At 40.3% G+C, this 27,036-nt stretch overlaps 1 protein-coding gene across 1 annotated transcript in view; it reads left to right on the top strand.

Moving 5' to 3' along the window:
• The first annotated feature begins 4,937 nt into the window (after positions 1–4,937).
• LOC119720932 (sushi, von Willebrand factor type A, EGF and pentraxin domain-containing protein 1-like) overlaps positions 4,938–27,036 on the top strand; it is a 40,460-nt gene continuing 18,361 nt past the window's right edge. The window contains exons 1-12 of the mRNA XM_038190799.1: positions 4,938–5,264; positions 6,193–6,196; positions 6,897–6,988; positions 9,098–9,188; positions 13,314–13,520; positions 14,500–14,706; positions 16,536–16,709; positions 17,724–17,861; positions 17,999–18,082; positions 19,007–19,240; positions 20,426–20,623; positions 26,245–26,460. Coding sequence (XP_038046727.1) covers positions 4,938–5,264; positions 6,193–6,196; positions 6,897–6,988; positions 9,098–9,188; positions 13,314–13,520; positions 14,500–14,706; positions 16,536–16,709; positions 17,724–17,861; positions 17,999–18,082; positions 19,007–19,240; positions 20,426–20,623; positions 26,245–26,460 — 1,972 coding nt within the window. The remainder of the gene's footprint in view (positions 5,265–6,192; positions 6,197–6,896; positions 6,989–9,097; positions 9,189–13,313; positions 13,521–14,499; positions 14,707–16,535; positions 16,710–17,723; positions 17,862–17,998; positions 18,083–19,006; positions 19,241–20,425; positions 20,624–26,244; positions 26,461–27,036) is intronic.

Below are 27,036 nucleotides of genomic sequence, written 5' to 3'. Positions count from 1 at the left end.
CCTTGCAGGTATGACAAGGCTTTTTCAATGTGCAGTCCTCTGGCTTATGGGTTCGCCCACATTTCCAACAACGTCCCTTGTCTTTGATCCATTGGATGATCTGGTCGGTGCTCATCTTCTTGATCTCTGGGCAGCCACCGAGGAAGTGCTCCTTGTTGTCGCAGTAGGGACAGTATGGTTTAGGCTTGAACTTGGGTTTGTCCTTTGTGTTCGGTGAGGCCATGAACACAGTTGTGGAAACCTCCTTCTTCGGGGCTCGGTGCTGGCTTTGTTAGTGGGTTGGTTTAGAGCCTGCTGAGTTGTGACTGGATACAGCTCTACTAGCGAAGCTCTGGGACTGTGACTTTGTGCGAAGCCACTCTGCAAACTGGGGCAAGGTGTATGTCTTGCTGCTGTTTGGTTCCAGTATGCCCTTCTTCAGGCAATGCTCCATGAAACTGTTTCGGTGAGAGGGGGCCAGTTTTCCCAGCAGACGATCGACATGTGATCCACATCGAAGTTCAACTCCCTCCGCGCCTTCCAAGGCTTGGAGCATTCCAACGAGTGACAGAACATCAAGAGAAAAGTCATCAAGTGCATCTGTATCTCCATACTTGATTGGAGGAGTGGACATGATGGCTCCAATTTCACTCTGCACGAGTTGTCTGGGTTGTCCATACTTGCCAGTGAGGGCTTGGAGGGCCTAGGTGTACGGTTGACTGGCGTACAGGAATGACTTGGCAAGCTTTAATGCTCGGCCACCAAGTCTGTCGATCAGTATTTGGAACTTATACTGTTCGGAAAGATGGGGATGCACATCAATGAGGTTCACCAAAGCCAGCTTGAGGAGGGCGAATTCTTTCTCCTTCCCATCAGAAAACTTTGGCAGGGTAGGTTTAGGGATTCCATGTGATGATGCAACAAGGAGATCCATAACGGTTGGTGCTGATGACACCGTTAAGGAGGGTACAGAAGCCATTGGGTATGGCAAGTGCGGAGGACAAGTCCCTGGAGTAGGAATGCCTTGTCTTGGAGTGACATCACTGGTTACCACTGATGCGGGTAAGGTCGCACTCACTGGGGCACCATGACAAACAGAGGTCGAAACACAGGGTAGTGTTTGCTGAATGTCCGGCGGTGAGGTCGAGGATGGGGCACCAGATGGAGTCGAATGACAGACAGAGGAGGAAACACATGGGGGTGCTTGCTGAATGTCTGGGTGAGATGTCACAAGTGGAGCACTTGGATTACCATGACAAACAGAGGATGAAACACTTGTGGATGTTTGCTGCATGTCTGGTTGTGGAGTTGAGGATGCACTTTGTGGGGGTGACTGATCGTCTGTACCCATTAAAGGATGTGATGGTGATGATGATGATGATGTTTCGTTATTCAACATGGCACTGATGGCTTCAGCCTCCAAGAGTTCTTGACGAGCAATCCGCACTCTGCATTGACGGGATAATTTGGAGGTGAGGGCCTCACGCTCTCGCAACGCCTGTCGCTCCACTTCTTCAGCTTTAAGTCGGGCAGAGCAGGCCTTCTCGTCAAGTTTACGAAGTTGCTCATCAGCGGTCTGATCTTCCTGGAGTTGGCACTCCAGCTCGTTAAGACGAATTCTTCTTCTGAGTGTTCGCATCTTAGCTGCATCCTTATCACTAAGACCGGATAGGTGTGAGTTATGGGAACTTGATGAGCTATTAGTGCGTTGGCTGCCGGAGTGCTTTGAAGCAACAGACTCATCACGGTTCTCCTCGGCCAGAACATCATCGGCATGGTGTTCAGACATTGTGGTAAAATCCGCAGGTCGCTGGTATAGAGGATCCGGCTCGAAGGACCATGAAAGAAAGGGCAGGACAGGAGACTGGTGACGAGTCTATGATTGGTTGATTTGCTCTCCTTTAATTACTGATTGTTCTCACATTACAATGATGAAGATAGTAGGTGAGCTGATTAGGTTAATTTACTGATGAAGACTTTAAGCCGTGGTATGGGAGCCGTGAACTGCAATGTAGGTTGTGTAAGCCGTGTGGTAGGCCGTGGTTCTACAAGAAAACCAAATTAATACAATAATAAATATTGGAACCTACATTTATGAGGTGACATGAAAACATATGAAAATGGACTAAGATTCGTGTAATAATTTCCCCAGTATCAACTAAATTATCTAACAAACTGAGGGATTAGATAAGCTATTATAAGCCCCAAATTACACCAAATTAACCAGCAATAATGATTAAAAATGAGGGCATAATCCTTAGTAAATAGATCAATAAAATGTACGTACATGTACCCATAAAACAACATGTGAGGAAACCCACGTTATTTATCCATTACAAAACCCCCCACAAAATATCCCTTAAAATCATTTATAAATCTACTCACTTTTAGCTTCTACGCATGGCCGCTGATGGACGGCATACAGATGATTAGGAAAATTTAGGTTAACCTGGGATTTTACGTTTGATTGAAGGAATAATTGCGAGGTTTATCGGAATGATTTCAGGACAAATGTGACTAAAATTGGAATCACGTTGGAATTTTCTAGATCCATAATCACGAGAGGGCGCTATACCAATTTAACGCTTAGACACTTTTGTACAGTTAGTCTTATTGCAAAGTGCACGTCTTTAAACATTTAAACGTTTCCATGCTTTTTTGGACCACTGAGTGCGCTGTTGCTATGATGTGATTTCAGGAAGACAATGTTCAGTCTAGGGGGGGTCTCCTTCAAATTATTCACGCAAAATTTGCGTAAAATTTTTTTTTCGGGAAAGGATTGCTCTTTGGCTTGCTGCCATGTACTGATGCATCAAAGAATCACCAAAGAAAAGAACTTTATGGCAGCAAAATATCCAAAATTCTAACATTGTTTTTGTGCTGAAACTGCCATGTAAAATTAATCTGTTCGGAATGACAACAACATTTTGCTAATGCTTGAATATAGAACTTTGCATTAGCATAAAAACGGAAAAGGCACCAAAAACACCCTTCAAAGGGAAACAAATAAAACTTGAAAAAAAGGTTAAAATGTGACACAAAGATGTGATTTTAAGGTTTTGCATTGGACGATTACTTTGCATGGGCCCTTAAAATAAGTGTTCGGTCAGATATACGCAAGAAAACTTTGAAGAAATTACCAAATAGAAGTGTTCGCGATGGTACAACCATTGCCAAACATACATGACCAGATGTCTTGCACGTCAAGAAATCGTCAACGTAAACAGTGATAAAGAAATTATCTTAGCCCTTTTTATTTCAGTACATCTTCTATCCTTCAAATCAGTTAATTTATTACATTGTAAATCTACAGTCACCAAGATGTTTTGGGAAAAATTGATTTGAATAGCCACACGATGAAAGTGATTGCCCAAAAGCGAACTAGAAACGAAAACCATGGTAATGCGTTGTAAGCGCACCGACGTTCGCTAATTTGAATGCGTCAACCGTCAAGTGGTTGGAAAGACTTAATTTAAGAATACTACAAATTAAATCTTGCATGCAACAAAACAAAATAAAATGCCCCAAAACAAAAACGAACATACAGTGCAAAATCCTGGCAGCCTAAAAAGGAAATCGAATGCCCCCAACTTGAAACTGATAAGAAAAAAATCGGAGATTGGCCGGGAAAACCTATATTATACCTACCTTGGGAAAAAATTGTGCCAACATTTCTTAACCGAATGAAACTTCCAACAGACGTTTATATTGACGAGAAAAAAAATCCAGACGTGAAACCATCTCGAACACACCCTTTTAGGGGCGTGGCTACCATATTGGAAAAGGGGGTTGGAGTTTCCATTATGCCCATGACAAATTTTCCTAGGTGCACCATGGTAACATTGTTCCACATTCATAAAGAAATGAAACTTCCCACAGACATTAACATACATGAGGAAAAAAATCCAGATGATGAGCTATCGCAATCACACTCTTTTAGGGGCGTGGCAGCCATATTAAAAAACATGTGCCCACATCTCATAAACGAATGAAACTTCCCACAGGCGTTAATTATTCACGAGAAAAAAATCAGACGTGAAGCCATCGCAAACACACCCTTTCCCATAAGGAATAAATCAAATCAAACCAATTTAAAAAAACTTAGAAATACCTAACAACAGACTAATACAATCTCCTCTGAATAAATCACGTGATTTAATATGTCTATTCAAGTCGTCAATTCAACTGCTCATGTCAACTCCTCAAATCAAATCCCCAAATCAAATTCTTTTAATCAAATCTCAAATGCACTTACCAAAGTGAGATGGGCCCACCAAAATCATTCGCGAACCATGCATGCCAGTATTGGATCCTCCGGTCCTTTCCCAGTTGTCCCTTGGACGTGGATACCAAACCCTCCAGAGACTGGGCAGCCCTCTGTCTCGGTTTCTTCCAGCTGCAGGCGCCGTCCGTGCTTCGGCTCTCCGTTGTGCTTGGATTTAGGGTTCTTGGGTAGGCTAAATTAATATGAGTCCATTAATCGATGCCATATAGCAGGCGCCTTGCTCTGGCGTACTTAACCATTTGAAGTGTGCAAATTCAAAGACTAAACTTTCGAATCTTTACAATAATAATAGATAGGACAGCATAATAATATTTGGTCAACCGAATCATAAACAAATGTCATCTGTACAGAACTGACAGTCTGTGACGTCATAGTTCGGGGACCAGTGGACTTGCTCCACGCACGGGAATCAATGGAGCGGAGCCGGTAGAGTTGCTCCGCACGGAGCCGGCGAGGTTGCTTCGCACGTACGGGAGTCTATGGAGCGGAGCCGATGGAGTTGCTACGCACGGGAGTCAATGGAGCGGAGCCGGCGAGGTTGCTCCGCATTGGAGTCTATGGGGCGGAGCCGATGGAGTTGCTCCGCACGGGAGTTAATGGAGCGGAACCGTGGAGTTGCTCCGCACGGGAGTGAAAGAGGAGGAGCCGGCGCAGTTGCTCCGCACGGGACTCAATGGAGCGGAGCCGATGGAGTTGCTCTGCCCAGGAGTCAATTGAGAGGAGACCCCAGGGTGGGCCCAGAGGAGAACCCAGAGGTGATCCCAGAGGTGATCCCAGAGGTGATCCAAGCGGAGACCACAGAGGAGACCAGGAGACCCAAGCGGATACCCCAGCGGAGGCGCCGCCTTGTTCGGGGACGAACAAGGGTCCCCGGAGGGGGCTGTGTAACGGCGGTGCCGGGCCGCCGGCAGAGGACGCCAGCACGGACACACGGTGCAACGTTAGCGTTGGGACCCCTGCTGCTGGGCCATCAGACCCGTTGCCGGACTGCGCCGACTCAGTAGTGTGACTTTTGTATAGCGTTCCCTTTTTGTTGTTAGTTGTATAAAAGAGAGAGCCTCGTGTAAAGAAAGTGGCAAGAATAAATGGCCGGAGAGCCCCGAGGCCCTGGAGAATGGTGTCTGTGGTTTCCTTCGTCTGGCGTGTGAGAACCCCAGATTCGTTCTACGTTACAATAGCATTTATTTTATTGCACGGGGGTGCAATAAAATAAATGCTGATCAGTTCTCTGTATTTTTTAATACAGGGAACTGATCAGGCAATTTAGAGAGCAAATAACTCATATCTTTATATTGATAAAAAAAAGAACTTTAAAACAGAACTCTAGTGAAATCTGAAAACGGCTTCTATTTTGATTGAATGAATAAGTCCTATCCCTATATGTAGTTTCGGTCACATCGAGTACATATTCAGTCGAATATAATACCGTTGTGGGTGCTGCTATGTCCACCAAATTCGTACTTTCGTAACCAGCATGACATTTTGAGCCTTTTCCAAACTGTCATCGGTATAGTCAAAATGGCTGCTAGTCTGTGGTGTGTCCATTGTTGCATGGCAAGCTATTTAAATGTGTTGGTGCTTATAAATTACAGGGTTGTTTTGGCACACAAGCATGGAAAGTTTTATTTAATTCAACTCCTCCACCTAATATAACCAGGTGCGTACAGATGTTAACCCTATCAGGCGGGTACTTGGTTTTTTTTCTGAAAGGGAGGGGTACAGCACATTGTGATCCCCACGTTGATTTCTATATGCTTTGACCGATTTTCCTTCAACTGATTCGGCAGGAATATTGTTTGACCATTGTTACATAATATGACATACTTGATTCTAGTGCTGCTATCACTAGAGGTGATTTTTCTATATTTTTTGCAAACTCTTGTCAAAGTTTTGTTTTGTATAATTTCTGTTCTACATATTCCTCCCAGTTAGGTAATTGTAGGTATCCATTGTCACCGCCATAAAAACTATATACCTACCTATTGTATTCTTCAATAATTACAGCATTATGTACGGTGTACATGTGTGCATGTATCCATATTGTGTATATTGGTGTATATTGCATGCAATAGGGATGGTTGTTTTGATGTGTTTCTTATTTGCTGAAATTTTAATTCTGGTATGGAATGCATGCTGGAATAGTAGAATATTGTGGCTTGACCATACACATGAGCATGAGAAAAAAAGTGTTTGGGATACATCTCTTGTCTGCAATGGGGTAAGCATTTATGATGTGATCAAGTACAGTACAATTGAGCAAGTTTCATCTTCTCATAGGCACCTGCTGCACAATCATGAAGAATCTGTTTAACACCTGATACCAACTGTCGTTCCAGAGGACTAGTCACGCTGAACACAATTTATTTAGAGTGACACAAGTCCACCCAAATAAATTTTGGCTTCAGATGGGGTGCATGTTTCATGTACTAATTTCCCACTTTTTATGCTGGAGTTGTTTCAAACGATACAACAGTTGATGTTCTGATGTAGTTGCTCCTAATTAGTTTGAATGTGAAACTCTGGCTGCCAGTCATGCAATTGTGTGGTACTTGCTTTCTCAGCATTGACAGGGGACAATTATTACTTTCTTGACATTTTTGTGATGATTTCACATTTGTGTGTTTTTTTCCAGCTGATTGCATTGTGCTGAGTCCCCCTGAGCATGGCTATTACTTTAGACGTTATACAGCTAATGAAGAGGTTGAGCATGGAACAGTAATAGAGGTAAATGCTTCACATGTCATAATAGTTACGTTTTGTGTGTACTCATATTTGGCGTGAAATTAAGACAAAATTCTGCACTATGCAGTGTTGTAGTACTCGTACTCGGTACTCGTACTCGAGTACTACTCGAGTACTTTTTTTTGAAGTACTCGTACCCGTACTCGTACTCCAATGTCAAAGTACTCTTACTCGAAATGACGATACTCGTACTCGGGCAGCAAAGTGCTCGTATTCGACGTGTCGAAATTGTACTCGATCATCAAAGTTCTCGTACTGGCATAGCAGTACTGGAAAAAAAATATGGTAGTTAGACTCACCACTCACTCATTTTATTATCGACACTTTTAGTTGAAATGGTTGATTGGCTTGCAGAGAAATCAAAGTCCCCTGATTTTTCTCTGCGCACGTCCGGACAAACACATTGAACAGCTAGCCAGGAGTGGGGCTGTATATCAGTCTGACTGGGCCTGGGCCAATTACGCGCAATGAACCGTTTCCCGAATGGTTGATTCGGAAATAGAAGTACTCGTACTCGTACTCGGAATACAAGTACTCGTACTCGTACTTGGAAGTAAAGGTACTCGTACTCGGAGACCTGAACTTGTACTCAGAAGTACAAAGTACTCGTACTCGTATTCGGTAGCAAAGTACTCGGCAGTACTTGGTACTCGGAAAAAAAGTACTCGACTTCAACTCTGGCACTATGGCAAGTATTTGCAGTACATTGTCAAATATTTGGGAGTAATTTGAGAGTCTAATTCCCTCCTGCATTCTCATTCAACTAAAGTTTGAGCTGTAATTCAGTTTGCTATAGACCTATGTGAATGCATGTATTCCTGGTATGAATGCTTTTTACATGTACTTCTGCATTATTCAGTATACACAGATAATACAGGGTGAGGCAAAACGAAAGTTACCAAATCAGAAAAACATATTTTAAAATATGTGGTTAGCTCATTTTCATTAAACTAAATTAAACACAGTACATTTTATTGACTAGTAACTGTGAAAATGTCACGTTATTTGCAAAATCCATTTCCAAGTCACGTCTATTTTAAATGAAGATCATAACATTCAGCTATCCACCACTGATCATTTACTGTTTTACGAATGAATAAAATACAATGACACGTTGACTTTTTCCCACCTCAATAAATGGAAAACATGGCAAAATCGCCATTAATATTTCAGAAAAAAATAGATGACTTGTTTGTCGTATGCAAAACACACATTTTGACAGTAAAAATAATGTTGCAGTTGTGATTTTAATGATTAAAATCTCGTTTGTGCTTGAATGCTTGTGTGTCATCTGTAATTCTCACTCAGCTCAATAGCTTCCAATGGCAATTTATGGACAGATATAAGTATGGGTTCTTATAACTTCTGATGACATGGATCAATTTCATTAATTCATTTTTGGAAACGAGTGGAAAAACATGCTCCTTTAAGGTATACTTCATTTGCGTTTCAAATTGGATTGCTTTTTAAAAACACAATAATCATTAATTCGGGTTCTGTCTTTTTGACTCCCCTGTAGTAGACAAAGAAAATATCCACACATGTCAAGGATGGACTGAAAACTACACAAAACTATAAGAATGCAGTTTTGTCAATATATATGACTGTGACGTATCATATCGTAAAATATCCACCATGGAAATTTAAACTAATCAAGAATGTTTTAGGCGAAGTAAAAAAAACAAAACAATAAAACGTGTTTCACGTCCCCGCCCGCTTCCTTTTTGGAGGCCGCCTGGATTTTTTTACTATATATTTTTTTTATTTTTGAAAAATTTAGTAAAAAAACATCGAAAAAGTCCACAAATTCTTCGGAAAATTAATTGTAGACCAATACAAGTCTAAATGACACTTTAAATATGTTCAGTTCTCTTGTCCAACTTATCTTTTATTTTAAAAGTGTCTTTGAACAGTGGAAACACCAACGGTTGCAGGAAATTTTTGAAAAATAAAAAATAAAAAGCCTCGCTTCCTCCTTTTTTTCAAAAACCCGGACGAGAAACATGTTGGTTTTTTTTACTCGGCATTACAGGTTTCATTTTATTCTGTTTCAAAAGCGTTTATGAACTTATTCTTACATTACCATCGCAGATTGTATGCATTCCTCGGTACAGCTTGAACAGTGATGAGGAATACACATGTACCAATGGACAGTGGTCGTTTGATGCAAAGTGTGTAGCAAGTAAGTTTGAAACGGTTTGTCATACATATTTATGAATCATAGATGTAGTATCCTCACTGACAAGTTAGCACATTTCAGGCCAATATTCAGGCTATAGCCTGAATTCATGCTTTTTCATGTTTTGGAAAACCAACTAAGCCATTCCATCCCTTCACAGGCCGGGAAAAAAAATAAATCCTCGCGTAGCACGCATAGATACGGAGCTTTTAAAGGGACATAGGTGAAAAAAATTGAAAATCGTCGTAAGAATGAAAAAAATCTGCGTTCGAACGAAAAAAAATCTGCGTTCGAACGAAAAAAATCTGCGTTCGAACGAAAAAAAATCTGCGTTCGAAGGAAAAAAAAATCTGCGTTCGAACGAAAAAAATCTGCGTTCGAACGAAAAAAATCTTCGTTCGAACGAAAAAAAATCTGCGTTCGAACGAAAAAAATCTGCGTTCGAACGAAAAAAATCTGCGTTCGAACGAAAAAAATCTGCGTTCGAACGAAAAAAAATCTGCGTTCGAACGAAAAAAATCTGCGTTCGAACGAAAAAAATCTGCGTTCGAACGAAAAAAATCTGCGTTCGAACGAAAAAAATCTGCGTTCGAACGAAAAAGCTGTTTGCTGTTTGCTGTAAGCTGTTTGCCCTCCCTGTGCTGCCCCACCACTTATGTGGGTGATTTGGTCATGTTTTTTTCAGGTCCAACATGCATGACATATGTGCCCAATGTAGGTCCGTGGCCCAAGTACAGGAATTTCAATAACTGGTCTTAAAGCAGTCTATGAGCTTTCAAACGGTCTTACTAGGGCTTGCTGTTAGTTGGTCATGAAGTTTAACCATTGCAATGAAGATCTAGCTAATTTTCCTTCTTTTTTTAAGAGTCCCTATCCTGTTACAATACTAGCTACACCCCCCCCCCCACCCCATCAGTCCCACCCATTATGCTATGCTGAGGCAACACACTTATGAGACATTTTTAAAAGTAATTTGCCTTTTTGGTTTCTTTTTATAAAGTGAGGCAAGTTTTAAAAAAATAATTAAAAAAGGCTATATAATTATCTTTCAAATTTTTCAGGTAAAACAATATAACTGGTCGTCATTGTGATTTTCAGAAATTTGTCTATCCACAAATCGTTTACAGTATAAATTGTCATTTCTTATCCTTGTAATAGTTCCAAACTTTAGAAGCGACTGACATGTATATATTGTTTGATCATTTCTGGCTTTCAATAAGCCTATTTTACTAGTCCAACACTTGTACATGTACATGTACTTTCTGCTTCCTCACTTTCAGATACGGGATTCACCAATTAGCTGATTCCTACTCATACTCATAGCAATTGACAAACATGTCGGGCTATTCTAATAGCCATGGCTAGCCCGATATGTTTTTGGTGGCCCATGGATAACCAGTTAAATGTGGAGAAACTGTTGCACTTACAAGAGCATGATATGAGTCACATCATGATTGATACGTTTTACATGTTTGGTACAACAGTTTTCAGGGCAAAGAATGTTTTGACCCACAAAAATCACCCACATAAGTGGTCGGGCAGCACAGGGAGGGCAAACAGCTTACAGCAAACAGCAACCAGCTTTTTCGTTCGAACGCAGATTTTTTTCGTTCGAACGCAGATTTTTTTCGTTCGAACGCAGATTTTTTTCGTTCGAACGCAGATTTTTTTCGTTCGAACGCAGATTTTTTTCTTTCTAACGAAGATGTTTTCAATTTTTTTTCATCTATGTCCCTTTAAAAGATCCGTACATAGAAGAAGAAGAAAAAAGAAAATTGCATGCAGTGCTCCATAGCAATCCCCATTCTAGCTCGATACATGTGTGTATGAATTGTAAGCTCGAGGTAGACATACATGTTCACATCATGTGTAGTATTGCATTGTGGTGGTGTATCGCAGTTGCTTTGTGCATGTCGGCTATCTTCTACATGTCAATTTTTTTTCTGGCATCCCTGATAAAACTCAGGGAATATATTTTCATGGTGTGGCATCCAGATCCTGGAGTCCACATGAGTCCCCATCTCAAACTATTATAAGAGAAATAAGAGACACTTGCCATAGTGTCACACACACACACACACACACCCATGTATGTTCAACCCTTCGATATCGGACGTCCTATAGTCCCTCTTTTGTTTGTACTAACTTTTTAGGTAGACTCCCATAGCAGGGTTGTGAAATCTCAGCTTTATAGCTGATTTCGGCTTTTTTTTCCCTCACTTGCTGTGTACAAAAGTATTGGAGATTTCCAAAGTTCAGCTTTTTTACAACTTATTCAGCTGTTTTCAGCTATTTGTATCAGTGGTCAATCACACCCCTGCATAGGTTTTGTACACGACCCCTATCGCAGACGTATGCTGGGAATGGTGGACGATATTGTTCTCTTGTGTTGTCTTGCATTTTTCGTCCCCGGTTTGAATAGAACATGTGCTAGCACACTCAGCATTTGGGGTTTATGGGGTACCACTATTTTTCGACCCTAATTCCCTCCTTTTGTTCTCCTTTGTCCCCTAAGATATCTCAAAATACATAGCGTTACGGCTATGGGATACTACAATTTCTAAGGACAGACTTGTGGGGTACCATTGTCGCTATTGTTGTCCTTTGTTCCTGGTACCCCATAAGTGCCAATATGTAAGAGCACACACACACACACCCACACACACGCAGACTTACGTTACATACCTTGTGTGGACATTGCTTTGTTTTCGTGTAGTTAAGAAAACTCGGTACAAAAAATAACTTTACTTAAACTGTGAAAACTCTTTTAACCAATTTTTTTTCTATGATTCCCTATAGTGTTTCTCTTCATTCTGCTACGGATAAACCTAACCCCAAAATGCCTCTAAACCTGTTTTCCGGAAAGGGCAAAACCTTATGTGGACCCGGCTTAGTCCACATAAGGTTAACACAACATGCATTATGTGGACCTCTTTTGTTCACAAGTCCACATAGGGTATGTAACACAAACTCACACACACACACCCACACACACCCACCCACCCACCGACTTACGTTACATACCTCGTGTGGACATTGCTTTGTTTTCGTGTAGTTAAGAAAACTCGGTACAAAAAATAACTTTACTTAAACTGTGAAAACTCTTTTAACCCAATTTTTTTCTATGATTCCCTATAGTGTTTCTCTTCATTCTGCTACGGATAAACCTTACCCAAAAATACCTCAATGTGGACACGGCTTAGTCCACATAAAGTTAACACAACCTGCATTATGTGGATCTCTTTTGTTCACAAGTCCACATAGGGTATGTAACACAAACTCACACACCCATTCTCAAATTTGTATCCTTGTGGAGACATTCCTTTGTTCTCGTGTAGTAAAGTGTTCAATTTTGAAAGTGAAGTTTCAAAATGCTCTTATTTTAACCAGAATTAGTTTCCTTGGCTGAAATTTGGACTTAATATCCCTTTTCTAAAACTCTTTCATTTGCGACAGATCAACCCACCTTGGAAATTCCTAGTTTTTGAGTAAAACCCATATATCTATTTCGTGAAAACCTTGTGGAGACCTAGTCATCTATAGAAATTGCCCTGTGGAGACCTTTACAATGTTTTGTTCCCTATTGTGTGTGTGTCTCCACAAGGATACGAATTTGTAGTCACACCCACCCACACACACACACATAAATGGACTGTTCTGGACTATATTAGCCTCTCCCACTTTGCAAGTTTTTCAGACATGTGGATGGGCAGTCCGAATTGTGATTGGTCAAAACATCATGGGACAGGGCTTGACCCTAACTCCCTAGCATGATTTACTAGGAACCATACCCATCCTGGCAAATTCCAACACTATATGGGAAACTGCACACACATATGTCTGACTTTGATTCTGGAGGTGTGTCAACCCAATTTAAAAGACTGTCACTTTAGGGGTACTGTTCCTTACAGATTCCAACACAACATGCCGTTGGGGTTTGATGGGTGGAGTTCTGTTAGGGTTAATCAACCCTAGATCTAAACTTTGTTAGCAAACTAATTACAAAACTTTAGGAAACTTCATTTTTTAAAACTGTTTTAGCTTCAGATTCAGATCTGGACTTGACTATATGTCGTATGCTTGTGGCATATTAACATAACTGTTTTTCCAACTTATTTATTTACACAGCTCCCTGTTCCAAGCTACCAGAACTACTGAATGGACTGATTGTATATAACCCAGAGTTGGTGAACCAAGCCCTGCCTACCGTCCCTCATGACACACGGGCTACATACACATGTCTGTATGGCTTTGAATTGCAGGGAAGGCACAATGCACCGCAGTGTTACTATGGCACTTGGTATTATAAAACATCAGAGCCAGTCTGTACACCAAGTAAGTCTTCCCAGGGATATGCTACTTAATAATGCTAACATTGACAATGTTTGCCCAAACAGGGCTTACTCTGTGGCACAAAATGGTGACGGACAGTAGCAATAAAGGCTAATGGTCTTCCTGATGAGTTGCTTCAAAGTGTTTTCCAAAATGGCCCACTCACACATTTAGCTTTCCAGGTTGAAAAATTCCTTTTTTTTCAAAGTCAACATTCTCCAATAACTTCATAAATCACTGGTGAAATTTCACTTCCAGTTCCTTAATGGGAGAAACTGCTTTCCACATAGTGAAACTTGCAGAACTTTGCACCGTTATTTTGACTGCACTTGGAGTAGGCACATTTGAAGGCCTAGGTAAAAATATGCTGCAGTGGAACGCACCCCTCGCCCTAATTTGTTTATGGCACTGCTCATTGATTGGCGGAAACAGTGTGTTAACTATTGCATGTATTGACTCCATTCACAAATAAGTAAGCCCTCAGCTGTGGACAGTAAGGTCTTAAGGCACCGGCATTGCATGACATTATTGGTCCATCTTGTGTGAAAGCAAGGACGGTGAAATTAGACAAAAATAAATTAGTTTCTCACAAGGAGAATGTTACTTTTTTAAACTAAGATACAAAACATGTAGGTATACAGTATAAGTACAAGTGGTCACTAATGTCTCGTATACCAGACTGTGGTTTTACCCTCTGTACAATGTACACATCTCTTTGCATCATCCATTTGCAACACCTACATTTACACACTGATGGCCGTAGCAAATTCATCTAGCACAGTTTTGAAAATAATCGTGAAACAAAATCTGTTATTATTTGATCTGAAGCGGTGGACAACGGTCATATGCCATTTCCAAAAGGTGTGATTGTTTTTTTTTTATTACTTCAAAGGAGGATTGGAAAATCTTTGTCCATTACAATGGTAACCCTTTCAACAAACAAAAAAGAGTAAAAAGTCCTTATTTCTCCAAATTTCTTCAGAGTTGTGCAGTCAAGACAACTTGGAGCACGGCAGCGTACGTTACACTAAGAACAATGAGGAATTCAGTGTCCGGAACCAAGACCCCCATCATGGTGTTTTCAGGACTTTTAAATGCACCAGCGAATACAGTCTGGTCTGGGCCCAGACAGAAGCATCAGCATGTGTAGATGGGGTGTGGAATACGACTCTTCCAGCATGTGGGCCAGGTAAAACAATTATATGCTTTTGTTTTTCGACCAGTGTTGAATGCTTTGAATCGGTACATCTTTTTACTTCAAAAAAATTCTCGACTTCCTAAACTTTGGGCACCCAACGGTTAGGTCTTAAACATGTCAAGAAAGTCGGTGCAATTGGCCATGTCAAATTATAAGACAAAAAAAATTACTTCAATATAAGAACTTTGGTTAATATGTGCCAAAAAAAACCAGGTAAATATCTGAAACACTTTATTTTATGTATGCTAGTCCGGACACTTTAAAGGGAAAATACAACATTTGCAAACATCAAAAAATAAAACTACCAAATCATTTTGAAATACCTTGCTGGACTGTTAGTGAATGTCAGTGTAAAGCATCCTGTAAAATCATGGCACCTGGTATACTCTCATTTTCAAGAAAAACAGCTCTGTTTCTTCTTATATGGAGTCAGGGAACCAGACTACAGGAAAATGATTGCTTTCTTGGTTTTTATACCATTTTCGAACCCAAAACCTCAAAAAAGTCAGTGTAACTATATTTGCTATATATTTCCAACCCCCCAATTTCATCCATTTCTTAAAATTACAGCAAAAGCAAATGATGTATATTCCCTTTAAGACTTCCTATGCTTGTTTGCTAGGAATCTTTATGAATTCGACACACTGCTACTGTAAACTAACCATTGACACCTTCCTACATGTACTCTTAACTGTCAAGCCTATAGACCTCATCCGAATTACTTGGCTATGACTGGAAATTACACATCGGCCTTTGAAAGCAGCTGCAGTCACTTCCCATAGACCCCATGTGTTATATCCAGCTGTAGCCAGGTAATTCAGACAAGGCCCTAGACTGGAGTACGTTGCTCAATCCTCCAACAATCCTCCAGGCTGATAATCAAGGATAGAGGGTATTTTATGAAAGAAATTTAAAGCTAGAGTCCATCATTTGCAGCCATCCGAAAAGTAACTGGCGTAATTATTGTTGAAAAACAAACTTGGTTGAAAGATAGTAAAGGAACTAAGCTCCCTGTGAAATTATTCTTTCTGGGAAGCTGTCATTTTGAAGTAATCAACGAAAGAAGGCATTTCCAACGGTGATTCTTAAGAAGCACCGTAGGAAAATTTAAATTAGTAGTTCGTTTTGTTATTCAGCGCAGCGCGCACAAGTATTGGAACGACGCACACGCGCGCGCAAATGTTATAATTCGTCGGATCAGTGCGCGACGTCGCGTATAGCTGCAATTCAAAACAATTCAAAACATGATTCAGTAACTTTTTATTTGAAATTGAGATCTTAGAATGCTGTTTTTCTCGGAATGTACAGCTGAAGCTTAGTTGAAACTTCATCAGGTTAGTTGCTCAGTATCCTTCATTAGATTTTGAACTCTTTTGTTGCTTCAAACGAACAAAATGCACAAATTACAAATGATGGACTGTAGCTTTAATGTTAATAGTAAATATGCACATTAAAAAAAAATATGCCTGAATTGTTTACCTTTACGGAGATATTTATGAAATGAAAAATTGCCTTGCTGAAGTATATGTGATGCGATCAAGCTAAATGAGTCGTTTGTCGGGAATTTTCATTTGGAGATTCAGGCCAAATTAGGGCCACTTCATCACATCACTTCATCACATCTCTTGGTGTTCTGACTTCCATAATTTTTGAACTAAAGATGGTATCAGCATGCGGTTTTCACAGCAGTAATGCTGAGATTGTGCTCTTTTCAAATCTGTAAAAAAAAATTACCAGGGTCGACAAACAACTCATTTAGCTTGATCGCATAACATAACGTAGGAACTCAAAAGTGCTTATTTTTGTGTCTTTTCCTAAAGATTCTTGCTCCAGACCAGCTGTTGCCGGTAGTAACGTGGAGGTGCAAAGCTTGGGGCATGGCGGTACGGCCCATGTTACATGTGACCAGGGCCTGAAACCAAGTGTTGGAAATGGTGGTCTACGTTGCCATGCTGGACATTGGGTACCAGACGGCATAATGTGCATAAGAAGTGGTAAATTGCTTCATTTCCTTGCACCAGAGGGTGTTTTGTCTAGCGCTGTATTTTTAGCGTACACACATTTTTAATTTACTTCACACAAAACCCGATGTTGTAGTGAATTTTACTCAGTTGTTAAAACATAGTAGACCAGTGTTTCGACAAGTTACTGCCATAACAGCACAGGCAAATTTCCTACTACAGTTAATTTTTTATCATGTAGGAACATGCTGTGTTGCGAGTCTTGTTGACTGGGTGCAAAGTGGGCTGGATTATGGTCAAATCTTGAGTGGTCCATACAAACATACACAATACCCACTGATGAACTCAAATGTTTTGCTTTCCTTTAATATTGGTTTTGCCCTATCTTTGTGAATTCTCAGTGCAAACAATTGTCAGGGTGTCAGAAGTTTGCATTGATGTTTGTGTATGTTCTGAGTATGCATAGGCCTTTAGACTATTGCGTCATCGAAGGGGTGCAACAACATCATAGCAAAAGTGCTCCGAGTTGTCACGAAATAGCAGAAGAAATAGCAGAAATAGTGCTTAAAACGGGTGTCTTGTTATTTTCCATTCATTTCATAGGTGTAGGAATGGACATTTGCCTGTTTTCGTGTAACATAAAGGGATGTAGTCCAGTCCATCAAAAGTAATTCACGAGTCAATTCACAATTAAGTCCAGTCACAAGAAGCACTGGATGATCAATAACAAAGGACTGCCTTTGTCAAAGCTCATTTGAATGGCGCGTGAGTGGAGTTGGGACTGGAGGACTTGTGATGGACTTGCAGGGACTTACGTATGGAGAACTCGACTACATCCCTGGTAATAACATCAGTGGTAACTACGGGGTGGGGGGGGGGGCACGTGCGCCTCACCCCAGCGGTGCCCCACCCCCATTTACAATCTTGAATTGCACAAAAACAGTATATCATTTGCCTTCAGTGCCCCCTAGAAGTTCATTCCTAGTTACGCCACTGACTAACATACATTTCATGGACTCGTGTGCTCTTTCTGTGTCACTGCAAAAGATGCGTCATCCAATGTGGCATATGGAAGACCAGCATCACAAAGCCCAAGATCTGATGAATCTAACAGACAGCAAGCAAGCTTAGCAGTGGATGGAGATAGGACCACAGACAGTGAACATGGCAGCTGCACTTCTGCACGTAAGCTAAAGCTTATTATAACCTATGCAACAGAAAGCAACAATGGTAAAAAAAAAAAAAAGTTCTCTTAAATATCGTGATTTCATCTGTGTTTTGTTTTGGTTGTTTTTTTTTGGGGGGGGCGCTAATTTTTGCAGGAAAATCTGGAAGGCAAGTTTTCTGGGAGGTAGATTTGCAGGCTACATACAGGATAGAATACGTGGACATCTATTCCAACCGTAGTAAGTATGGAAAAGTAACTTTCAGGACCTACATGCAAAGGCATTGTCCTTCTAGAAACTTTGAATTACTGTTAAAAATTCTTTAGTCGGTAGTCTTTTGATGGACTGTAGATAAAAGCCAGACGTTCCATCCATGATGTCCAATACCACCAAACAGTGCATACCCGCCTACCAACATGTGCAGCAAGTGCACAATTGTTTGTAATGCTCAATCTACATAGCTGTTCAACTTATTTATTATACAACTTGTACAAAGACGATCTTTGTTTTTAAAATGGCTGTTAGTGGTTACATTGTATGACCACAAACTAGTCATACTACAAGCTCCATCCACCACTTTTTTTTTGCAAGGGAGTAGACGACAAGTTTGCAATTTTTCACAAGAACTAATCTGTCAATTGTACCCACCTTCATAAGTGAGATCATCTGAGATCATCTGATTTTTGATTTGTAAGCTGTAAAGTTATGCCATCTACAATAATGGACTTATGTCATTGTTCAAAGTTTTCATTTAAAAAAAATTAAATCCACTGCTTGGCTACCAGCTGAAGGAAGATCACTACTAATTGAATTGAATGACCTCAGAGCAATTTTTAACGCATGACTAATTCTAAGAATATTTCAAGGTTCTTGACTTCTGATTAGATGGTTATACAAAATTTAATTTGTTATTTATGTGCTGCTTCAACAGGTACATGTAAGGCACCTTACCTGTACCGACCTGTTGTTACCCATGGACAATGCCATTAGCATTATGCCATCCAGGGGAATAAACACTTTTTGAATGATATATTGCTAAAAATCCCAAGATATAAAACACCTGAATGATGAGTCATACCAGCTTGATCATATTTCATTTGTTATTTTACTTGTTCTTAACCATGCTCTAAATGTGGATATCATACTTGTGTTTTTATTCTCTAGAACCCAAACTGATAGGTGCAACAGTCCAAGTCGGATACCCTGATGCCACAAGAGAGTCGTATAGTCAATGTGGTCTCACAATAAGTTCCCAGATGGCAAGAGGTCGTCAGCCCAGAGTGCGAGTGGATTGCAACCGCGAGCTGATTGCTGGGCAAATCATCAGGATCGAGCTGCAGGAATCTGACAAATTTAGTCTGTGTGAAGTAGAGGTGTTTGCTACTGGTCCCATTGCAAGTAAGTCAAGCTTTCTTGAGCTGTCTGCCACCCAAATTCTCGCTCTTGTTGTCCAATTCTGGTTGGTTAGTCTGGATATTGTCAGGAGTTCTTGCCATTGGGTCGGTTGTACCACAAACCAACAAAGCCCATTAAATGTCAGTCACAGCGCGCGGTGAGGTATCTCTGTTCAGTTTATGCGTGGGATACAAAAGTTGGTCACAATAATGTCGTATTCAAGATAATGTACCTGGGGAACATGATTGAGTCTTCAGTAGCAATTGAACTGCTGAAAATATGTAATGGAAGTTTTCACGCAGGGTTTCAGGGTGCCTGACCTACCCCGTATGAGAGAATGTACAGTTTGGGTGATCACTCTGATTTTTTAGGCAGTTTGAGCAAATGAACTTGGTCAATGCAGTGGAGTGTCGCTATACCGAACACCGCTATATCGAACATTCAGCTATACTGAACATCGTCCTTGGCTCCCAATTTTTGTGTACAAAATGTACATTGTTGTTGAAAAATGTCAACAGAAAGCGACAAGTGGCTATTATTTCCCCAAGGAATAGAAGGGGAAGGCCACCTATTCCCTCTTTTCACACTCCGCCATTGGGCATGCACAGCCTCGATCTGGCAACTTTATACACAATAAAAATAGCCGGTTCAGTGATTCTGAACCCCGACACAGAAATCACTGAACCAGCTATATTATGTGTAAAGTTGCCAGATCGAGGCTCAGCATACCCATGGCGGAAGTGTGAAAAGAGCAAATTGCCACCGGAGCACTAGCAGAAAAAAATTGCTATACCAAACAATCGTTATTACAAAGAGTTTCTGTGGATCATGCGATGTTCATTGTAGCGGCATTTCACTGTATTAAAACAAAGTTAATGAGTTTTAAAATAAGGACCCGTGGAGTTTTTGTAAATACATGCTGGCTTTACCAGGTATGTCATCTTGAAGGTCCGAACAACTAATGAAATTAACAGTGGATAAGAAGGTTTTTGAGCCAGAAGCTGCCCCTTGTGTCAATGTTGCAAAGTGCTGCCCCAGATCTGATTTTGCCCTTCCAAAAAATGGTTCACAGTGCGATAGATGAAACGCTGAATTCATGCAGGCCTGATTCACGTGACCATTTTTCTACCAATGTAAGTTTTCATTTTTTACATCATGTCCACTGCCATTTCAACTTAATTTGTCCAGCATGTAGGATCCCTTACATCGCCGGTATGAGACAAGCACTAGAAGGTGATGGTGGGGTGTTGCTTACCAATGCTCAAGTTCCTCCAGGAACAGGCATTGCCTATAACTGTGAGACAGGCTACCAGCACCGCGGAGCTGTGGATAACCTGTGCAGAGGGGACGGTACATGGTCTAGACATTTTCCCACTTGCTATGCAGGTAATGCAGTACATGTATCATAGAGCCACATTATCTGAATATAACTTTGTTTCGGATTGGATTGTCAGTATAATTAAGCTCTCTGAGGTAGTGGAGGTTGAAAAAGCCTAGGGACATTATTTGCAAATTTCAAATACCTAGGGGAGCTAATATTTACGTTTCATAAAACCTTGGTTCAATATATACCTCATACATTTTCAGTTGCCATTATTTTGCAATTTCAGTAAAAGAAACACAATGTAACCACTGCGAAATGTGTGTGCGGTTGTCCGTGCAGGAGAATGCTCCAGTGATGAACACCATTTGTCAAAGTTTTACAATTGCTCAACAATGCGTATATGCAGTCGACTATTGCATCCATGAGCAACCTGTTCAATAGTGAACTGTGCATGCCTTTTTTTGCACCTGCTTGGATCCTGTGTTCTTATGATCTTTGACACAGGTCAAGATGTTAATATCTACAAACACACAACTTATACACTGCATTTTGTGTGAACATGGACTTGTGAACTATAGCTATAGGTCAGCATTCAGTGAATTCCACAGGCTTTGCCTGTCCTCATATACATGAATAATATGAGGTTCGTTCAGTCTGAAAATGTCGTTGTTTGGTAACTTTTTTTCATGTTTACTCCCCTGGATTTTAAGCCAAGAAATTTTGTGAAATGAAAAAGTGATAGAAACTCTTGGGATAGTGTATTCTTTCTGTGTGTCCGTGTGTTCCATTTTGGTTAGGTTAACTGTTTAGTGCTGTCATATGATAAGTCAGACTTCGATCTTGACCAAACTTGGTGACAATAATCTTTGGGTAGGGGGACTTAAGTTGAATTGAGACATTTGAGGTCAAAGGTCTTCTAGGGGTCAAATGAGGTCATAGTTGATTTTGGTTAGGTACACTGCCTAGTGTGCTTGCTAACTGAATGTATAAATACTGCCAGCGTGCCAGGGGGATCGTGCAAGTTTAACTTGCAGTATTGTTATGCCCCGCGGCGAAGCCGAAGGGGCCTACTGTTTCCGCCTTGTCCTTCCGTGGGTCTGTGTGTGGGTGTGTGGGTGTGTGTGTGTGGGTGAGCTTGTCTTACATACGCAGTGTGGACTTCCGAACAAAAGACGTCCACATAATGTAGGTAGCACCGACGTTGTGTGGACTTACCCCACGTCCACACAGTGTTTCCCCATTTCTGGAAAACAGGTTTAGAGGCATTTTTGGGTTAGGTTTATCTGTAGCAGAATGAAGAGAAACACTGAAGGGAATCATAGAAAAAAATTGGGTTGAAAGAGTTTTCACAGTTTGAGAAAAATGAGTTTTTTCACTGGTTTTTCTTAACTACACGAAAGCAATGGAAAGTCCACACTAGTCATGTGAAACAAGTGTGTGTGTGTGGGTGGGTGGGTGGGTGGGTGTGTGGGTGGGTGTGTGGGTGGGTGTGAGCCCAGGCCCACCAAAGTGTGTCCATCGTAAGTATATATTTTATATAATTATCTAGTTCAGTTTGAATGGGTGCTATTATACAGAAACATTTATACAAAAATGTTTGATGATACATTTACAATAATATCTAAAATATAAAAAATAATAGTAAACACATGATAAGAAGTACAAGTAAACTAAAATGAATTATTTAAAAATGCAATTAAACGGTATAGATAAAAGGACATGCAGTAATCAAACAAGATCAATAGTTGGACAGTTTATGGGAATGCAGATATTGCCTACCTTAAGTCCAGTGCTTCAAGGAAAAAGATTTAAGTTTAACATCATGAACATTCTACAGATCGGTAAAGATTTGAGGGTTTGCATGATGGAGATACTAATGAATAAAAGGTTTGTGGAAACACCATGTGGGAGTAATTTCTCAACTAAGAGAATGGTTCTGAAAAGAACCAGAGGTACAATGTATACACTCAAACGTTCCGGTTAGTATGATCTGACCGTCTTCAGGAGAGTGTCAGAAGACGATCAGAGCATACCGGAACGTTGCATTTATACCTCTGGTTCTTTTCAGAACCATTCTCTTAGTTGAGAAATTGTTATGCCCGCATGGTGTTTCCGCATTCTACAGATCAGCATAAGAAACAAAATGTTTGGTAACAGAAAGGGGCATGAAATTGAACCTCAAATTAATCCAAATTCCTCAACACTTATTAGGGCCATTCTCCGCTAAAGTGTTCGAATGTGCCATTTTTGTGTCACTTGTGTTTCTAAGAAGTAACGAGTGTGTTCGATCATGATTTATATTACTTTTCTTTGTGGCTGAGTTTTGTTTCATAAACCCATGTAGTAAGAAGGTAAAAAAAGATCAAGAAAAATCTTAGAAATTGAGACGGTAAGTGGGTATTGTTGCGGTTTTCTCATGTTGCCAGCCAATGTGCGTTTCGTGAAAAGTCTCCCATTGGTCTTTCATGTGTGTATATCAATGATTACCGTATTATATTACTAGTCCATAGTATGCCCTAAAAATACAATGACAAATCGAAAAAGACTGGCTCATTAATTTTACTTGAGCGCCTTCAGAGCGCATGTCGCCAATTTCATAACCAGATACGTTACTATTTTTTGAAACGATAAACAGACTTAACATTCAAGGGATGCTCGTTGAAATTGCTCACAGACTATAGACCAAACTGGGGATTATATTGTACATATGGCATAAATCTAAAAAGTTTTGAATTTGAAAAATATAGAAGTGTCAACGAAAAAAAAATCCATGTGTTATGTGTGCGCCAGATACGTTACCTATATTTGCCTTTCCTTTCGAGACACGTGACGGAAACTGACCTCAAACACCATACCAGTCAATAGTGTGTTGGGTGATGACTGATCAAGTGGCGGAAAAAGTAGTTAAGGTCACACATTTTGTCAAGGGAAGCCTATTTCAACATAAGCGGGCCAGATACGTTACACCAGATACGTTACACCAGATACGTTACACCAGATACGTTACTGATTATGAATTCATCATGCTGAGGTCAACAAACATGGGCTACGTCATCAATTCCGGCACTTTCTACATGTGTAAAAGTTTCTTAACACATTGTGACTCAGAGAGCGACTGCTTGTCGAGAAGGATTTTAATTTTGTGCTGAAGTTCTGTTGAATATTCTTAAAGTTGATGCTTTTTTTTTACAGTAAAATATGTAACTTGTAGAATTTGTAGATAAAGATTTTAGGAAGTGAGTAGTTGTGATTTCACGAAAACTTGATAACATGAAACCATCGTTGTTGGTTTACATGGAATACCTCAGTTTATTATGGTAATGTATCTAATCAGCTTGGTAACCTATCTGATCATCTCGGTAACGTATCTGTTCAAATATCAATCTATCTTTAATTTACGAGAGTAGCTAAGATGATACAATTAAATGTGTTGTTCAGACGTTATCTCTAACCAACAGGGACACTTTAAATGATGGTTTCGAGGGTTCGGGCGGTCGGGTAGGTGGGTTGGCTGGGGTGAATTAGGGGATGGGAGGTGGGGCAGCTCAACACACATGGAAAAAGGAAATTCTGACCTCCATCCTGTGTGTCTGAATTCAATTTTATATCGTTTGGTCATAGTTGATCAGGATTGGTTGCCAGGGGGTGAACTGTTTTGCATTTTAGCCTCATTAACCGTGATAAAAATTAACAATTCTTTTTGTTGTCAAACTTCATTTACCTGCGTGATAGGCATGCACAAAACATATAACACAAAAAAACAACACTTGATTATTTCCTATAATCTATAATCTATATTCCCCTGCAAAATGAAATAAAACAATAACAAATAATAATAACAATAAATATAGAACAAGATGATATTCAAAACGCAGGCGCGGATCCGAACCCCCAGTCTCGAAACCCCCCCCCCCCCCTTTGCTCTGACCCCCAAAAACCCGCAACAGTGGGATATTTAAAAAAAAAAAATGACGGGCCGACCCCCCTGCAAAAATTCCTGGATCCGCCCTGCATTATGGTCCTTGAATTATATTTTTAAGAAATTCCTTGGTTTTTTTTAATGATCATTATAAAATGATGTTTTTGTTGACAAACAGAATCAATGAAACCTCTTATTTCAGTCTGTCTGTCACAATGTGTACATGTACATGTACATGTACTAATGAAATTCACATCTACTCACGTATCCACATGATCTTATTTAAAGCCAGAGTCCATCATTTGCAGCTATCCAAAAAGTAACTGGCGTAATTATTGTTGAAAAACATACTTGGTTGAAAGATAGTAAGGGTACTAAACTACCTGTGAAATTATTCTTTCTGGCAAGCTGTCATTTTGAAGAAATCAAAGCAAGAAGGCCTTTCCAACGGTGTGTCTTAAGAAGCACCGTTGGAAATTTCTGTTAGTAGTTCCTTTTTTTATTCGGCGAAGCGCGCTCAAGCGTTGACACGATGCACACGCGCGCGCGGTTGCTATAATTCGTCGGATCAGTGCGCGACATCGCATAGCTGCAATCGGCTCAGTGAGAACGTGTCTCGGACGCTGAATTCAGGCCCAATTGAAAACATGACTCAGCAACTTGTGATTTCAAATCGAGATCCTAGAATGCTGTTTTTCTCGGAATATACAGCTGAAGCTGAGCTGAAACTTCATCAGGTTAGTTGTTCAGCACCCTTCTTTAGATCTTGAACACTTTTCTTGTTTCAAACGAACAAAATGCACAAATTACAAATGATGGACTATACCTTTAAAGACATGAATTTATTGATGTGGACTTGCGGTAACATATCTGTTAGATCATTACAGGACGTTTTAGAGGACTTAACTTCAAGTAGTTATTTTCCAAAAAAAAGAAGGTAAAAATCGCCTTTGTATTATTCCATGTATTCATAAAATGCACATTATAACATAGAGTGATAAAATAGGGATAATTTCTGCTGTGTGAAACAATGCAAACACGACTTTTATTGATTGTTTTTAAATTGTCAACTTTCACGGTTGAAAGAATTCAATAAACACATATGTATCAAATATTAAACTGCCATTACTTGTATTCACTTACTTATAGTAAGTATCATGAAACATTTAACAATTGTTGACTGCTGTGATGTGGGATATGCTGTTTTTAACACCGGAGGGGCGCATAGCACCTTAGGCAAAGCCCGGGGGCCTATGCGCCCCGAGGGGGTTAACAGCAGTCAACAATTGTTTTGTTATTGTGCCAATAAGTCAGAAACGATAAATGGTTGTAACAAACTATGCAAGTAATCATTAAATCAGTGCGGTTTAACCCTTGATAACTGCAAGCTTTCCTGCTGGACATTGGTTGCGCATTGCATTTCGAGAGCGTATGCGGGTTCTACACGTGTGTGCGCAACGCGCATTGTATAAGAGGTTAACCATTGTATAGCATTTTTCAGACTTGATATGTGGCCGTCATCGACCAATGAAATTCAACAGTATGCAAACAAACGATGTAACAAAAATTGTATTGTGACCATATTGTGATATATGTATTGTATTTTATCCTGTTACAGCCAACAGTCAACAGGACACATAACAACAGTCAACAGGACACATAACAAGCATCAAAGCTGACAGATGTGATCCAAACAGCATCATTGACCCAATAACCTTTTCCTAATTGTAGTATTTTTGATGTTTTGTGAATATTTTGCTATAGAACGCTGTCGTTTGCGGGCGAGTGATTTCAGTCATGTCATGATCAACATCCAGGAGCTTGAACCAGATGCACAGGGATTTGTATACATTCCTCATGACACAGATGTCATCTTCAGCTGCACAAGAGGATATGAACTAAGGAATAACAATAGATACACTCCTCGGTGTTGGATGGGAGAGCTTCTGTATTACACTGATCTTCCATCCTGTCACGCAGGTAAATTCAGTTTGACAACAAAAAGAATTGTGAATTTTTATCATTTTTTGGGGGGGATGCGTACGTTTTTGATTAATCAAATGGCCGAGTTATAAATTTTGCCCTGACAGCTAAGTTGCCTTGATAATGACATGTACAAGGTATATTCCATTAAAGAAAAGTAGTCACCACTTTCTTCATTTGCATATCAGTGTGGGCTAGTGCACAAGTGTAAAAGTTACCCAAACCACACCCTCCTAGTCCCATGCATGTCCCACAAAACACACTGAAACACAAAGGTTCTTTCTAGGTTTTTCAGCAAGCCGAGTGTTACAAAGACCACAAAGAATTCTATGGGCTTCAGCCGTGCTTGTAAATGCCCTCTGTGCAACCTGAGCAGCACTCTATTAGTCAAGACAATTCCACCGTAGCGAAGGGCTCTAACTTCCCTAGTTCCAAGGCTGGAAATCCTCAGAGTACAAGCCATTCAGCAGGATGTGTTAGCACAGCTCAACAGCAAATCCAACACACCTGTAGTAATCTTGAGAGCATGACATGTATACACAGGTTACAATAGAGTTGGAGAGGTTTCGCATG

Source organism: Patiria miniata, unplaced genomic scaffold (assembly GCF_015706575.1).
Source record: "Patiria miniata isolate m_02_andy unplaced genomic scaffold, ASM1570657v1 HiC_scaffold_9, whole genome shotgun sequence".
NCBI classification, from domain to species: domain Eukaryota; kingdom Metazoa; phylum Echinodermata; class Asteroidea; order Valvatida; family Asterinidae; genus Patiria; species Patiria miniata.
Note: the sequence above shows the minus strand (reverse complement) of the source record. Positions and strands in the feature narration are given on the sequence as shown.